The sequence below is a fragment of the Vigna unguiculata genome, chromosome 1 (assembly GCF_037176805.1).
Source record: "Vigna unguiculata cultivar grain cowpea cultivar isolate G323 ecotype 2 chromosome 1, ASM3717680v1, whole genome shotgun sequence".
Taxonomy (NCBI): domain Eukaryota; kingdom Viridiplantae; phylum Streptophyta; class Magnoliopsida; order Fabales; family Fabaceae; genus Vigna; species Vigna unguiculata.
In genome coordinates this window covers 46,435,774-46,452,820 of record NC_140792.1, presented here as the reverse complement: position 1 = coordinate 46,452,820, position 17,047 = coordinate 46,435,774, and the positions used below count along the sequence as shown (strand labels likewise).

Genomic DNA, 17,047 nt, shown 5'->3' with positions numbered 1-17,047 from the left:
TTATTTAATATTAAAATAATTTTTTTATCAGTAATGTGATTTAAGTAAGTTTCAAGCTTATCATAAATTTATGTATTTTCAATGGAGTCTTTATTATTTTTGTTAGAGCATTTGAAATTTTTATATTTTTTAATTGAATTTTAAATTTCATTAATTAGATGACGTGTTGTTATCTTGCCCATCATCTTGTTATTTGTCTCCACGTATCGTTGATAAAACCATCATTGTTATCTAACAAATTTCCAATTAAAATCATTCTTTATTTTTCATTAATCACAATATTATTTTCTATTAATAAGGAAGATTAAACAAAAAGAATAAACAACATTTGCATTTTTTTAATACGAGGAAGATTAAACAAAAAATTAACAAAAAAGAATAAACAATAAGGACTCAATTAAAAAGTATAAACTATTTTTATTATTAATAATAAAAAAATTTAGTAGATTTATATTACAAGAAAATTATAAATATTCCTATCCAAACACATTAAAAACGCACTTTAAATTGCAGAAATTTTACCCCTTACAAAACATACCATTTTAAAATGAATTTAATTTAACAATCTCTTCTTCAAAAACTAATTAAAAAACGATAACACTTCTCGAAAGACCATTTTGTAACATGTCAGAATGAGATTTGTCAGAATGAGATTTATGATTATCGTTATGAAACGAGTTTTTGGAAATCGTTTGGAATTCATTTGGAAATACAGTTTTCTATAAAAGGTGTTAAATTCCATTTTTAGAATGTCTTTGCATGTGGCCCATGCCTACAAAAGTTCGAAAGAACATTGAGAAAAGCTCCCCAGAAATATTTTTCTGGCAGTAATTATATATTTTGCTGGAAAACTCATTTTAGAATAATAGTTTCAAAAGGATGATAAATTATTTCCAAAATAACCTTTCGGAAAAAGATAATATAGCATTACAATTACGCGATAAGAATACTAAGATAGGGTAAAATCGATTCTGAAATTATCTTTTGGAAGTGTTTAAAATTACTTAAAATCATAAAAAATATGTAGGTTTCATATTTTGTTTAATGATTTTATAGTTTTCAATAATTTTTAACTCACTAACAATTGTTAATATCTATCTACACATGTTAAGTTCACCTCACTGCATAACTAAGCTACGTCTCTACTTTCAACCACCCTTGGTTGAAAGTAGGAAGGAATGAAATAGGGTGTCTATATAAATAGACAAAAACCCAGGAAAATGTTGTTGCTAGCTTCTGATTATGTAGTATCTTACCAAACATCATATTTATGTTATCTGGATGGACAAAACCAATCATTTATACATGGTTTGGAGTGAGATGCTGAATAGTAAATAACACATAACTATTTGATTTGATTGTCATCAAAATATATCAAAGTTGTTGTGTAGATGTTTATGAGACCTACTTTGCTTTACCTTTACCCTTTCCTTGACCTTTTTTGGCTTCTAACTTTGCTTGCACACGTGCAGCAGCAGCTGCCTTTGCTTCTTCTCTCTTCTTCTTCTCTTCCTCTTTGGCAGCAGCAGCTAGCTCTCTCTGCTTCTTCAGCTCGCTGTTTTTTCCATTATATTGTTAATTATTTTGTAGTGAACGAGACATCCAAAACAAAAAGAAGCACATGTATTTGGTAAAATGTTAAAAAAAGTTACTTACTCAAGCCTTGCTCTCTCCTCTGAAACACTTCCCAAACTGGAGCCCTTCCTTGGCCGACAGGCAACTAACTCAACTTCAAAAACAAGTGTTGCTCTACAAGGAAATTGAAAAATTATGAATTTTAAGTTGAAGAGATACAGAGAATAGATGATAAGAGAAATAGAAACATGAGTAGAAATAAGTGATAAATAGTTCGGTAGGTCTCAACATTTTCAAATTATTTCCATCTCATTTCTCTTCTTTTAAACACCCTGACTTATTTCACACCTACCAAATGTACCACAGAGGCTGATTTCATGACATGATAATTGGAATACTAGTAGATTTGTATCCCAGGTTGTTTTTTCGTTCATGCCTTTTAAAGGTTAAAAATGTATCCCAGCTTTCACATTTTTCTATGATACATCTTTCATTTTTAAAGTTTTTTGTTTAATAGTTATTATGTTTCCTAACAATAGTTGTGGCATGAGAATAGTACTCTGGAGGAATATCTGGAGGAGATCCCGCACTGCCATATGCATATTCTGGCTTGCAAGTTATTTTTGCAACTTCTCCGACCTAGCAAGATTAGCAGATAAATATCAGGATCAAAACCATTATCTAAATGCAGTTTCATCAAAAGTATGCTTTCTTAGACCTTCATGGTTTTGACTGCAACCTCCCAAGCCTTGATAACACTGCCCTTCCCAATCTCAAAAGAGAATATAGTGTTATCTTCATGTGTTGTGTCAAAAACTTCACCGGTATCAGCAAGTGTGCCTTCATAGTGAACTGATCAGCACAAACAACAACATTTAGATGAGAATCAGTAAAATCAAGCATTTCATGCAAACAAACTTCAAACACATCCAATTTAGAGAATTAAAACTTATGGTCAGATTAGATAAACTTCATAGGCCAAAAAAGGCATCATATGAAAGGTACACTTCTGAATATTGTCATTAGATACTCAACTAATATGTGACAGTGAAGCTGCCATTCACATTCCATGAGCAGACTAAACACAATGACCAAATTGCATACATGCTCACTAAATCCCTGAAGAGCTCCAGTATTGACCACATTTGTGACAAGTTAGACTCATATGACATGTATTCGCCAGTTTCAGGAGGAACGCAAAAGATATGATTTGATCTAGTAATTAGGGAATTATGTACAGTTGATAATTAGAGATATTCTACATTGTTAGCCGTTATAAAGTTTCCCTATATTATACTTTGAATGATTATAAATAAAGGGTTTACAAGTGTGATTATACACTCAATTCACAATAACAGAAAAACTCTGTATCTAAATGGAAAACTCACCCCGAGCTAGAGACTAATCCAAATTAGGCCTTAATAGCTAAACTTTTCCTTGTAAGTGTCCTAACATCATGCAATTCCAACCCACTGTGTAATAGTCCAAGATGATGTCTCTATAACACTCTCAAATAGATGGACCTTGACACAGAGATACTTGTGAAGATAATTACATTTTCACATATAAGGGGAAATTTTAACAGTCAAGTTATAGCAAGTGTGATGTATGTGTTCCCATGTATTTTAGAATTGAAATCATGCGTGAAGACAATATGACAAGCTTTCAAAATTAGTACTATATGATTGGTTAATGCATAAGATACTAGAGATGCTCATTTTTATTCTAATAAGCAGGTTTCTAGACAGCTAATAATCGGAATGACTTCTACAGCACCTAAAAAGCCAAGAGTCACTTTACAAGATAAAAATCACAAAAAACATGACGGCTGTGTAGCCAAAATCTAAAGGTGTTGACTGTACTGTATCTTGCTTTGAGACTGGCATGTACTATAGTCCATTACTAGACAAGTTACAAAATATTCACCGTGCAAGTACAAACATACCATCAACAAGAGGAAAATTTTCTGTAGGGCCAACAGCATCGGCTTTGCTTTTTCTCAAAATGGTCTTAATGACTCCTCCATCACCGGTCAAATCAATTGCATCACCCATTGTTTCACTCTGTTCATAAGACAGAAAAGCTAAGAAACATAAACAGGGATAAGTGGAGCAATGTCATGCACCTCACAAGGTTGAATTAAATCAAGTCATCAAACTTCCCGGAATAGATAGAATTAAATCCAAACAAGACACAAGTACCAAAAAAGATTAAAATTTAATGACCATAGTCACCAAGTTTTCGATCAGTACCATTCTTATATCTTAAGAAGAACTAAACTAGTTGTGGTCCCTCAATTTTTGAAAAGTAACAGACATTACAATTACAACACTTTCTGTATGTACAAATGTTCTTGGAAGGAAAGTCAATCAATTTCATAACTATGCAAATAAAAAAGCATTAAAAAATTGATCATGATCTTGGCCGCGTTGTGAAGTTGGTGAAGCTCACACGAACCGTTGTAGATTTAAAGTTCAAGGACAGTATTCAATTATTATCTCCAGTTGTCTGAATGTCATTGCAGTATAAGTTAAATTACCAACTTTATAATGCATTGCGGTAACTATTCTTAGTGTGGGGATTAGGGAATTTGGGGGCAAATGTTGGAAAAGGGTCCAAAATTTCCTTTTACCCTCCCTGGTAAGATAAACAGTCCAAAAGGGTTCAACGTATTCTCAGTACAGAAGTACATGCAAAATAATAATATGAAACTAAAAATTGAACCTATAGAACACAGCAATCACTAAACATCAGCCACAAATAAAATACAATCCACAACATTTACCATGATAAATTGAATGAAATCATGAAATTCAGATTCCATCTCATCTCTCAGTAATCTATTCCCATCACAATAGCATTAAAAAAACAACAGTCCAATTCTCGATAAAACAACAGAGATAACAGAAATTCAAGTTCTCCATTTTAAGAACCCTCAATCTGTAAAGTTTGCCTAGTTTTCACAATACCCATTATTTAAAAAGATTGAATTTTTCAAAAAACCCTCACAAACTGATTCGGAAGCAACGAAAGAATGGAACGAAAGGAAACTAACCCCTTTTTTTTAGGTGAACGGAAGAACGAAGCTAGTGAACGGTGTAATTGATGAAAGCGCCGAATTTGGAGTGGCCATGCGTTTGAAGAAACTCGTCTCCTTCAGAGGTTTTAAGAATAAATGCCACAGCACAATCATGCCCACGCGCCGCAAACAGAGCGTGGTTTACATTGCTTGTCAAATTGCTTACGCGTGTGCTACACGTTGCAAGGAGGAGACTGGGGAGTTAAATATTAAGTACAGTTGTTTTAGTAAATGAGCAGATTTTCATCGTCAGATTCCATTCTTTCTTCCAAAATTAAGTTACATATTTGTTGTTTTGCTAAAATAATGGATTTTTATTTTCTAAATATTTTAAAATATAAAATTATTATTTTATTAAATCAATTGTAAGGATCCAAAAGAGAGTGAATACAAGTTCAAATAAAATCCAAAAGCTCACAACTTCTTGATTTATGGAGATTTTTGGGTCCCATTATTTTCTGGGATTTGCGAGCTCAAAAATTGCTATATATCCAAAGAAATTACCTTCCTACATATTTTCTTTTACTGTGTGGATCGGAATCCCACTTCTTTTATTTGTTTGTGAGTTTATTCAGTTTTAAAACCTTTTATGGTAGATTAAAAATAATTTAGTTTTGAAATTTTTGTAATTAATTTTTTAAAAATAAATTGCCAACTCTTTTTGATGTTTTTATCTAAGATTTGGGATGCATAATAAAATAGATATAATGGATATATACATAGATAATAAAATGGATAATGGATATGTGCATGAATATAAAATTTTTTAAAATGAGTCAACTTGGTTCGTACGGTTTGATTCATCACGGGTTAAACTAAGAAATTATCAATTCAATTCAATTTACTTTATAGTGAATCAAAAATATTGCAATTTGATCCGATTTATCACGAATTAGTGGATTAGTTCACTTATGGATGTGTTATTTTTTTTGTAATTTATTTTATATATTTATTGTATTATAATAAGAATGAATTTATTTAATTTATTTTTTATAATAGCGGAATCAAAATGTTGACTTAATTTTTTAAATATTATTATAAAGATAATAGTTAAAGATTAAAACATTAATGTATATAACTTCACAAACAAAGACAAACAAATAAATTAAACATTCAAACTATATAAATATTACTGAGCAACATTTTAGCATCTAAAAATATAAGATTGTAAACCTATATAATTAAAAATATAATTAGAAGTACTTTAACCTATGAGTTAAGTGAGTCGAGTTTAGTTCAATCCACTTTAAAAAAAATGAATTTTTTTTAACCTGACCTGACTCAAAACCGTAATAAGTCGAGTTGACTAACAAATTAGAATTCATTTTCACATATCTAATTTCTAATATTTCAGTACTCTTCTCAATTAACTCATTTCCAATTTCTTGTTAAAATTAATTACAAACTTACTTAAACCAATCCGTTAATAATTTTAACCTATATTTTTCTACTAAGTTCCGATCCTTAAGATCTTCAATAAAAAAATAATCATATGTTTTATTACTGAGACGGTTTTATTCTAACCGAAATAAAGTGATACAAAATTAACATGACTTTGATGATAAAGTTGAAAATTTAAATGATTTATGTATTTTATAAAATGTACCGAATTCATATAATTTTGTGACGACTATAATTCTTTTGTAAAATATATTGAAGTCGAATGTACTTTATTTTGATAATTAACATTTTTTAAATTTAATATTTTTTTAAATAATTACCTTATTTTGATAATTTCATAATGAAAATCAGTGTCAAGTTATAACTTGTCTATAAAGATTACCTTATTTTTATAATTTCATAATGAAATTACACTGAATGATAAAAAAACCAATTTTCAGATATGGACGACGGTAATTAACCTTTATGTATGATGAAAAATCAAACATGTTAAAAAAATAAAAAAAATATTGAAAACTAAGTAAAAACAAAAGTCATTTTAATTAAAAGTAAAAGAAAAATACTTTTATTATAAATTAAGAATAAAAATCAACAATGTCACCTTCATGATTTTTTCAAGTAATATATATATATATATATATATATATATATATATTAGTATTATGTTGTATTATTATAATTTTCGACTTATTTTATTTTATATTTATGTAAAGGATGACTTGTACACACATTTTTGTTCTTGATTCTCCAACTTTTTATTTCCTTCTATAGGAAACCCATAACATCCCTTTCTTTCTTTTCCTTTCCCTTTTTACACCTCCACTTTGGTGCAATGCAAACCACAGATAAATGTTATTTGTTTTGACTAGTTATAATTAGAAAAGAAAGTGTGAATGAAGATAAAGATACTATTTTTTTTTATTTCATAATAAATAATAATAATAATAATAATAATAATAATAATGAATGTTTCACTTTTTAAAATAATTTTAGCTTTTAGTAAATATTTTATTATTTTTAGTTTTTGTAAGTGCATGTATTACCTAATTTTTATTTAATTTATTTTCATGCATTTAAGGAAAAGTTAATTATAAGTATTTTCATGGATTACATGTTAGTAATAAGTATATAAGTAAAATTAATTGGAATATTAAGTATAATAAGTAAGAAAGGTGAAAGAAGAAAAGGACAGAGAGTGGGTGAGAAGAGGAAGCAGTTGATGTGTCAGTGTGCGTGCGCGGTGTCTGAGTGTCTCTGCTTCGCACTCACATCATACCCTTTTTCTTTCCTCTCTTTCTCCAACGCTCCAATCCCAAAGCAACACGTGCCAATCCTTTTGCTGATGTGACCGTTGACCACGTCCTTGGGCCCGGCCCACCCACTAACTAGTCCTTTCCTTTGCCCACGGGTTTTTCTTGCCTCAATTTCACAAACACCCTTTCTACACATGCTTCGCTTTTGGTCCCACCTTTTCTTGGATTTTACCCATCAGAGCCCACCACCCACCCACCAGGGCCACTCCCCTCTCCTTTGGGCTTTTTTACTTCGCTTTTCTTCCTTCGCTTCCAAAAACGCATCACTTTTCTTATTCAATCATTTCTTTTGTCTCTATTTTAATTTTACTTCACTCAATACATTTTTACTTTTAATTAAGTAAATTTCTCTTTCAAATATATCACCTCATTCATTCGTCCACTTCAAATTGATCAATAATGGTTTATCTATAAGTGATCATTAAAGAAAATCAATATAATAGTTTATAGTCAAACTTCAGTTTTATAGATATGATTTATTGATTAATTCATTTTAAATAAAAAATTAGTGATCATTTTGTAATCGATTTTTAAAATATAAAATCAACTCATGGATCATAAAAGATAACCAACATTAAAAGTATGAATGAATCAATAATTAACGAAAGTCAAACACGTGTATTTCAAAAAGAATACTTAAAAAAGTATACTTTAATTACATTAACTGGCACAAAAAATACTTAACTATTTATAAAAGATAATTGAAGAAGGTTATAAATTAAAGATAAAAAGAAGGAAGAAAAAGGTGTTTTATAGTTGTTTTTCAACACACTAAATTCACTTAATAAATCTATAAAAGATAAAAATGTTTATATACGTATGTAATTTTTACGAAGCTAATTAATTGTGATTTGCATCCAGCTCCAAAGAAAACTCAATTTTTGAGGATGTTGTTTTGTAGAGAGAAACCAAAATTGTTCAATCAAGTGTCTTCTATCTGCCCTGCTTTTATTTTCTTTGTTCGTCAAATGAATTTAAACTTGACTTTAGGATTTTATTGTTTGTTGGATATGAATTAATATTCGACTTTTTTTCTGTTACATTATTGAATTTTATTAACGTGAGTAGCTCATCAGTTGCTTCTTTAGGATCTTAAACATCATTGTAACATCTAAAATTATCTTAAAATTTTTGAAGAAATATCAACTATACCAGAATTTAACTAAGATGGTTGATCTATATTGCTGATTTGAAAATCAACTATACTATAATTTAACTATTGCCAGCTAGACAAAAAGGCATTGGAAGCAAATTCTTCTTGTAAAGTCTAATTCTTCAAGTATTTTTGTTTTTTGTTGTTGTCGTTTTTTTCTATAGAGTTAAATAACAACTTGTAGATAGGACTAGATTCATAGACTAACAAAGGTTAATCACAAAACTAAATGAAACATAACAAATAGAAAGAATAAATATAATAAATAGAGACAAAGTAGGAATTATTTATATATTGACTCAATTACCTAGCAAACAAAAACAATGTTATTGTAAAATCAATGACAAAGAGATATTATTGCTTCCGCAAAGAATTGGTAATATAAGATATTATTTAGCATGTTCAAATTGTTTAACCTTTACAATTTGATGATACAATTATTATTTCTCATATTCAAACTGTCTAATATTCATAATAATATTTACAAGGATTCATAAAATATCCAATGTTTATAAAATCAAAGGATACATAGATAAGATTTATATAATGCAACTATATAAAACATAAAATAAAGGAAATTAAATGTAAGAATATTGTTAAGTTTAAACTTTTCAAACCTACTCATATGTTCCTTTTCAACAAATACAAATGATTCGTTAATATTATTCACCATCATCAATATCTTAGAAATTAGATTCCAAGTTCCTTTAATAATTATTGATTCATCCATGGTCGTTAAAGAAAACCAACATTAAGACAACAATACAATTATCAATAAGTCAAACTTTATTCCTAAAAGTGTCTCATTCGTTAAGTTATCTGTTTCAAATTAAAATAAAATATCACTTTTCAATCAATCTTTAAAATCTAAAATCAAGTTATGGCTTTCCACGTATAATAATTATTAAGATTATAAATAAATTACTAATATAAAATAATGAAAAAAAATCACATATGAACACACAAGAACATATAATAAGAGTTGTAATATGATTATATCTTTGTCCAACAAAAAATATACTTTTGCTATCTATACCATATGTACATGAATCTTTGCATAACGAAATGATGTCATTATGCTGTAGACGGTCTATTTTAGTGGACTTAATGACGTTGAAAAAACACCATATCAAAATCCACTATATATGTTTTATGTCTTTCGTTCGTTAAATAAGATTAAATTTATTAATTAAGTCTATATTTAACTTCCAACATCTTTCTATGTTGTCAATTCCTTAATGAACTGATCATGCAATAACAAATAATAATAAAAAATTGTAAAGTTTATTTTTAGTTTTACAATAATTTTATACTACATTAAAGCAACAACAGAAGAAAAAAAAAAAAACAGCTACAATTCAAAGAATTCACTAAAAATAACACTCCATATATTTATGATGAAGCATACCATCTAATTAATTACTACTACTTTCAATCAATCTTTGTCACCATCAACAATTACTAATAGTTAAAATTGTAATTTACCTTTTATGCTCGCATGGGCAACAGACAAATATACATCTAACATCATCCAATTATTTAAAATTTAATTGACAATCAAATTATAAATTATGAAAACAAATACTTCAAAGAAAATATACAAAACTAAAAACTAATAAATATTATATTATAATAAAATACTAATTTATAAAGATTTAAACATAGTATAACAAAGAATATGTGATGTTATGTACACAACCACACACTCCATCTAAATACCCTCACCCCAAAATTATTAACAATATCTTGAAATTTGATTACATTGAACTTACAACAATGTTCAAGTATAACCGTTATAATAAGATATAATGAACATAAGGTATAACTAAGGTAAATAAAATATAAGATCCAACCTATTATATATATATATATATATATATATATATATATATATATATATATATATATATAAATAAGATCTATGAATGTTAATTAACTCAAATCTAATCATACATTTTATCATGACTAAATGCAAGATGTTTTCCAAAAGACTTCAAATCATGATAAACAAGTCTCATTAGAGATTAACACTTAATATGTCTTGAATATATTAGATCTTTGCGTACCTATCTTATTAGTATAAGGGTGAAACAAAATATTTGCTATCAAGCTAAATAAACACACACCACCAGCTTTATGTAGTTCTCTTTCATCTTCTGAGAACCAAAAGTCCTATCTATATGATTATTCAACAATAAATTCAAAATACATATGTTAATTGAGTTTTGTGTTTATCACAGTCACCCAATACATGATACCACCTCGTATATCCCTATGTCACCCACCAAGGTCACTCTTATAGAAAAAGACCTTATAGAGAAATATATTCTAATGCATATAGATGTATATAAGTGACCAAAATCATATCTACCATCTATGAAAGACTGGCAAAAAATGACATATATCATGCATACATCATGTCATGCATTTCAAAATTAATCATATACCTTTTAGAGCATATTTAATTAATCAAGCTGTCATACAACATTTTGTCACCAAAAAATTTATCACATATATAAAAGCAACATAATATATAGCATAATATCGTCCACTGCTTCAATAAAATATCCAATTGAGCAAGTTTCTTTCGCTTGAGCAACACACTTGTTGCTTGAATGAAATGCAATCCGATATATTAATTTATTATATTGAAAAAGCTTGAGGGCTAAAACCTTCTATAACACTAAGAAGTTTTGTCACTGGTTACCACCAATACTTAAGAGTAAATCTCTCATTGAAAATAATCCAACAAGATCTAGAAGACTCCTCCATTGTCTTAGGACTCTAGAGCCTCCAACAAATTCTTAAGTGACTATGACATGCATCATAAACTACCATACATGACACATATGCACACTACCTTATGTCATACTTAAGTATTCATAATCACCTGTGCTTAAATCACAAGCCATGGTGTTTTGTCCAACCCTTAAGTAATATACTTCTACAGGAGAGAGAATCATTTCAATATCTATTTTACTAATGTCACCAATTGTGATATATGTCTCGTTACTTTAGTTGCTTAAGACAATTAATGAAATTTTGTATACCGTCTAGGTCTTGTCTAACTAACAACATATCATCCGAAAATGTAAATTTTTATAGGTATCTGTTATCAACAACAATTATACAATTCCCGTGCTTATAAATAATACAAAAACTATGTTTGCAATAATAATTATACCAATACTAATTCATACTCCCTTTAATCTTTCACTTGCATGATGATCAAATTCTATATACAATTTTTGTTGGTTACAAATTAGAGAAAATGTAAAGGGAGAAAAAAAATCTTAAAACTATAATTATATAATGAATTTATAAACAAACATCTAACTTCTATTCACAGACTTAATCTTCTATTAGACTATAAAATCAATCATTAAAATATTTAGAATGTTAAGAAAACTTGACCTATGTTTAATAAAGAAAAATATATTTAACCAAACAAATTAAATAACAAATTTTTGTATAACTTTATTACTTGTGTGTATTTTGAAAGAAAATAAAATATAAAGCATTATTTTAAAAGAAAGATATAATTTAAATATACAAATTTAAAAATAATTAATTTCACTTTAAGATAGTAAGAGAAAATTTGGATGTTTGTAGAAAATAAAATAGATTGTATATGAAAAACAAAAATTCTTGTAAAGTGGATTCAGAAACAAATAAGGAAAAACAAGTATTGATCGATAATTACAAGGATTTCCTGTGTAAAAAAAATGTGGAGAGAGAGGAGCATGACTGTTCAACAATTATGAAGAATGAACTATCAATTTTCGAGGTTACGAGATGCCATTATGTAGATGGGTACATGTTGTTGGATATATAAAAACAAACTAGACAAAGATGGTTCAAACAGGGGACAAAAGATAATGATAGTCGATAGAGTTTGAATTTTTTTTCTTCATTAATGTAGATTACAATCAAATTTAGATATAAAAATAAAAATACTAAGATCACATCATGGAGTGAAAATCTATGTTCTCTAACAACTTGCTCAAAAGACCATAATTACATTAAAAAAAAAAAAAACTTAAGAGAGATACAACAACAAGGGAACAACAATACATGTGTCCCAACTTTATGTTCTTATTCATCGGAAGCTCATACATAATGTCAAGGCTTTTCACTACTTATGAAAACTAATTAAATTACAAGAATATTTATCACGTGGTTTATATGCACTTTTGCAGAAGATAAGATCGATGATTCATACGAAAATAACTAAATGATATACTGTTTACTTTCTTCTTAAAACTATATGTTTTTTTTAAACTGTATAATAAATAACATTTTTCCTTCCCTTTGTGTAATATTTTCTTTTACTACTATGTATTCTTTTACTTGTTTAAGATTAGCATAAGTCAATGATAAGTTATGGTCCAAATCAAATTTAAGGTAGATGGAGATTTTAGTAATAATCTAACCATATATAAGAGTGGATTGAGAGATATGAGATGATTATGTTTTCACCTTTTCTTGATCATGTATTGGATTTCGGGCTCTTCAAGCATGAACATTTTTCTTTTCTTTTTCCACTTCCTTGTATTGGTAATAGTCTTTCACGCCAAACCAAATCCCAATCATTAACATCCCAACCTAATTTAAGATTCTTAGGGTCATGTTTATGTGATTGCACACAGTTTTCATCAAAAGAGGGTTTTAGAAAAAGGATGACTCATTATATCAAACTAACACGAAAAGAAAGTATCATCAAAGATAATGTATTTTATAGTAACACAATCAGTGTCATTATTCAATATTTCTCTTACATAGCAACTATTTGAAATATTCAATCAGTGTACACATAGTAACACAAAATTTTAAACTTCCAGTTTTTTTTCCATTCACTTAAAGAACAAAGTTCACGGATAATTTAAAATTTGTCAATATGAAATATAAAATTAATTTAAAATTTCTCCTTGACTATTTTTTTTTTTGAAGAATTTTATAGACAACCAATCTTTCAGAATTGTTATAATTACGTAAAACTCAATTTAACTTTTTTTTTACAAAGAGTCAATTATTAAGTTTTGAAGGCTCTAGTTTTTTCATTTTATACATAATAAATTTATTTGGATTGTGGATATATTTCAATGAAGTTCATGTGTTAAATTTCAGGGAAATTGACAGGTTCAAGTTTGTACATTCTTCAAGCAATTATATAAAAGGTTAATGAATTCAAATAGTATAACTTAAGTTTTTAAGTAAATTAATAAATAGATAGTCCCAAAGTATTTTAATAAAAAGTATAACATTATTAATATATATAATATATAGATATATAATATCTGAAATATTTATTTAACTAAATCAATTTATTATTGTAACAAGTAGAATCTATTTTAAAATTAGTAGTCTTTTATTTATTTCATAAAGCAACTAAAATTCTTCTATAGTTAACCTACACCCTAATCTTCTTAATTAAAAATGTTTCTAATTATTTTAAGATAACTTATTTAAGAAAATACACTAAATTTTATTCCTACTTGTATTGCTAACAATATATTTTATCGTGATGTCTTCTCGTGACATTATTAAGAAACGACAATTTAAAATTTATTTATTTATAAAAAAATTAAAAGTAACTATTAATCTTTATACATTTAAATAATTTAAATTAACTTGTGTCTGAGTGACTGAGAGTCCATGTGTTGCTCTCTCGCCTGCGATGCCATTGTCAGCGTCTGAGCCAGCCTGCCATTCCCAAAGTCATAAAATAATATTAATAATATTGTAAATAAATATTTTTTATTTTATTTTTCAACTTTTCATACACATCTTTTTCACCATTAGAGGCCAAGTAAATGGTTATTTTTCTTCCAAAAAAGTGCTTAGTTTAGTGAACATTTCACCCCTCCTAAGTTAAATAATCTTTGAAAATAAAAAGAATATATTATTTATTTAACCTTTTTTTGTTTTGTTTTTTTACGCAGGGTCAGGTTCTGATACCGGTTCTGCAACTTCACTCCCACTGTGTAAACCACAGCAAACCCAGCTGTAAATAATTTCTTTCATGGACAATACTACCCCTCAATTGCATCCCAATTACTCTTCCAAAATTTCACTCATATCATAATTAATTAATCAATCCTGCAGTATTTAACTATAGGAACATGCAGTGAACCATATTACAGCAATGCCCCTTCACAAGTTTTTTCGTCAAACTGCATCTGCTTGTTAAAAAAGTTCAAAAGCATCTTTCTCACAGGACAATCTTGTCATTCTACCAAAAATTAAAAAAATGGCCTTGGGAGTTGGGAGTTTCTTCAAAATAATCTATTGTGCCACCCACCCATGGTATTTTAAAACATACCGGTTGATAATTTCTATACAAAATATTATATCAAGAAGAAATTGCATTTATTTCTTTCTCGCTGCTGAATGACTTTCTTTTTAAATAATATATATTACTTTTACAAATATAACTTTATTATTTTTTTAGAATATCTTACATTTTATATTTATATAAATTTTTATTAAAGTTTACATCAATAAAATATTTTATCTTGTTAAAAATAATTTAATACTATTTATTAAAAGTACACAAGATATGAATGTCTAACTAACAAGCTAAATAAATATCCTTTTAATAAATTAAGAGAATTAAATGTGTATCTTTCAATAAATTTCCACTCTATATCCAGAATGGAAGACATGATTTTTACTCTTGTCTTCTCTTTAACAAATTGATTGTTATAATTCTAAATTTTCTTGTTGTTCAATATAACATAATCAAATTAATTATTTTTATAAAATTAAAAGAAAATAAAATTTTAGCATTTAAGATTTGAAAGGTTCAGCAATTCTCGCTAACATGACAAAAGTTATTAGACTGAATATTGATTTGATTACAAAAAGTAAGTCTTTTATTTTACAATACTTTATTTATTTCAAGATGAGAAATATCTACCTTTTCAACTGAGAAGATGGATGTGTGAGTTAAACAAAAAGATCTCATAGTAATAAAGACCTTAAAAAATTGCTATTAATTTGTCTCGTAAACACCATAATAATAATATTTAGCACCAAAGTTAGTGCATACCTTTGACCGAGGAAACGGCATCTTTGTTGCTTGCCCCTTTCCTCGTTCCAAAGATGTTTATATCTGCCGTAAACCTATTAGTTTTAATACTAAATTATAATTAAAGAAAAATATCGAGACAATACCAGTTAAAAAAAGAAAAAAATATTAGCATGTTTCTATCATAATTTTCTAGAAGATAATTTTTTATTAAAATAATTTAATGTATATGGTAGGCAATTAATAATTAACAGCGGTGAGAACATACTGAGAAATAAGAAATTAATTAAAATGGATTATAGAAAGTATGGTGTTGCGTCATCCTAAGCACACATTAGATCTACACAAAGCCTAGCACACACCTCAGCTCACCTCATCAGCCTGCAATGCTTCAAAGAAATCTCTCACTCTCAGATTTTAGATCTCAAAATCCATCACTTCTTCTTCAATCCCAAAAAACAAAAACTCCTAAAAATTTATAAGAAAAAAAAAAGTTATATGCATTAGTCAAAATATATTAATTTCAGTTAATTTCTCAATTCTAATTTACCATATAGTAGATATGAAATTAAACTTCAGAGCAGCTCCACCTTGTAGATGAAGATGAAACATCTATGACAGAGGCTAAAAACCCAGTAACAAAAGCCCATGATCAACATTTCTAGCTCACAAGCAAAAAAGAGAAGAACGAAACTGAAATTTCTATGTACAGTTGACTCCAAGAAAAAGTTCATGTCCAACAAAAGGATCTCATACAAAGAGAAGAGAGACGGAGGGAGAAGAGAAGAAAATAAAGAAGAAAGAGGAAAGAAGAGGAGAATTTTTTTGGTGGATCTTTTTTGTGATGAAACATTTTGTTGTGTTCATGAATCACTGTACTCATGCCAGCATATGAGCATTATGACGCAGCGTCTCATGATGTAGAAACGAGCCCTTTGTTCTTTGACCAGCCTTGCACACTTTCTTGCAAAAGCACACTTCCCCTGAGTGGTTGAATTCTTGATGAGAGGGGAAGTGGTGGAGGAAGTGCTCCTTGATGACCCTTCTTTCTTCGACACCTCGCAGTTCTCAGTACTATTCAAGTACAAAGTGGTGGTGGCGGCGGTGGTGGTGGTTGCAGTACATGTGGATGATGATGATGATGGAGGAGTAGAAGAAGACATGGTGGTGGAGAGAAGAGAAGCAATTGTTGAGAATGAGTGAATGAGTGAGTGAGTGAGGGGAGAAGGAAAGAAGGGAGAGAGGGTGAATATTTATAAGGGGTTTGATAGATTGAGAAAAGAAGTAGCAGAGCAGATGGTATGTGTGTGGCACTGGGTATCACCTGGGCCTTCCTTTCCCAACAGTGGCCCACCATAAATTTAAATATATCACCAGTGTAATAACTGTCATGTTGTTCTAAATTAATACAAACAAAATTTTTAATTTTAATTTCAATTTCAATTTATTTCATGTCTTTCTTTTAAAAGTGTAAAATATAAGAAGACTCTTTACCC

General features: G+C 28.4%; 1 protein-coding gene and 1 pseudogene across 1 annotated transcript; both read right to left on the bottom strand.

Annotated features, from left to right (window-relative positions):
- Positions 1-1,221: 1,221 nt before the first annotated feature.
- LOC114178422 (FKBP-like peptidyl-prolyl cis-trans isomerase family protein) lies at positions 1,222-4,766 on the bottom strand. The gene is made up of 6 exons (XM_028064316.2): positions 4,631-4,766; positions 3,521-3,638; positions 2,294-2,427; positions 2,135-2,214; positions 1,657-1,749; positions 1,222-1,555 (listed from the first exon to the last, which is right to left on the bottom strand). Exons 2-6 carry the CDS (start codon positions 3,627-3,629, stop codon positions 1,405-1,407), a joined length of 567 nt encoding a protein of 188 aa, XP_027920117.1. The 5' UTR covers positions 3,630-3,638; positions 4,631-4,766; the 3' UTR covers positions 1,222-1,404.
- Positions 4,767-15,816: 11,050 nt separating this feature from the next.
- Positions 15,817-16,799, bottom strand: LOC146889014 (small polypeptide DEVIL 11 pseudogene; annotated as a pseudogene).
- Between the last annotated feature and the right edge of the window lie 248 nt (positions 16,800-17,047).

Excerpts from the sequence above, each read along its gene's own strand:
- LOC114178422 (XM_028064316.2), bottom strand. The coding sequence starts at position 3,629 with ATGGGTGATGCAATTGATTTGACCGGTGATGGAGGAGTCATTAAGACC. Across the intron at positions 2,428-3,520 it reads AAATTTTCCTCTTGTTGATG|TTCACTATGAAGGCACACTT; the intron begins GTATGTTTGTAC and ends TGTGCTGATCAG. Across the intron at positions 1,556-1,656 it reads GAGGAGAGAGCAAGGCTTGA|CGAGCTGAAGAAGCAGAGAG; the intron begins GTAAGTAACTTT and ends TGGAAAAAACAG.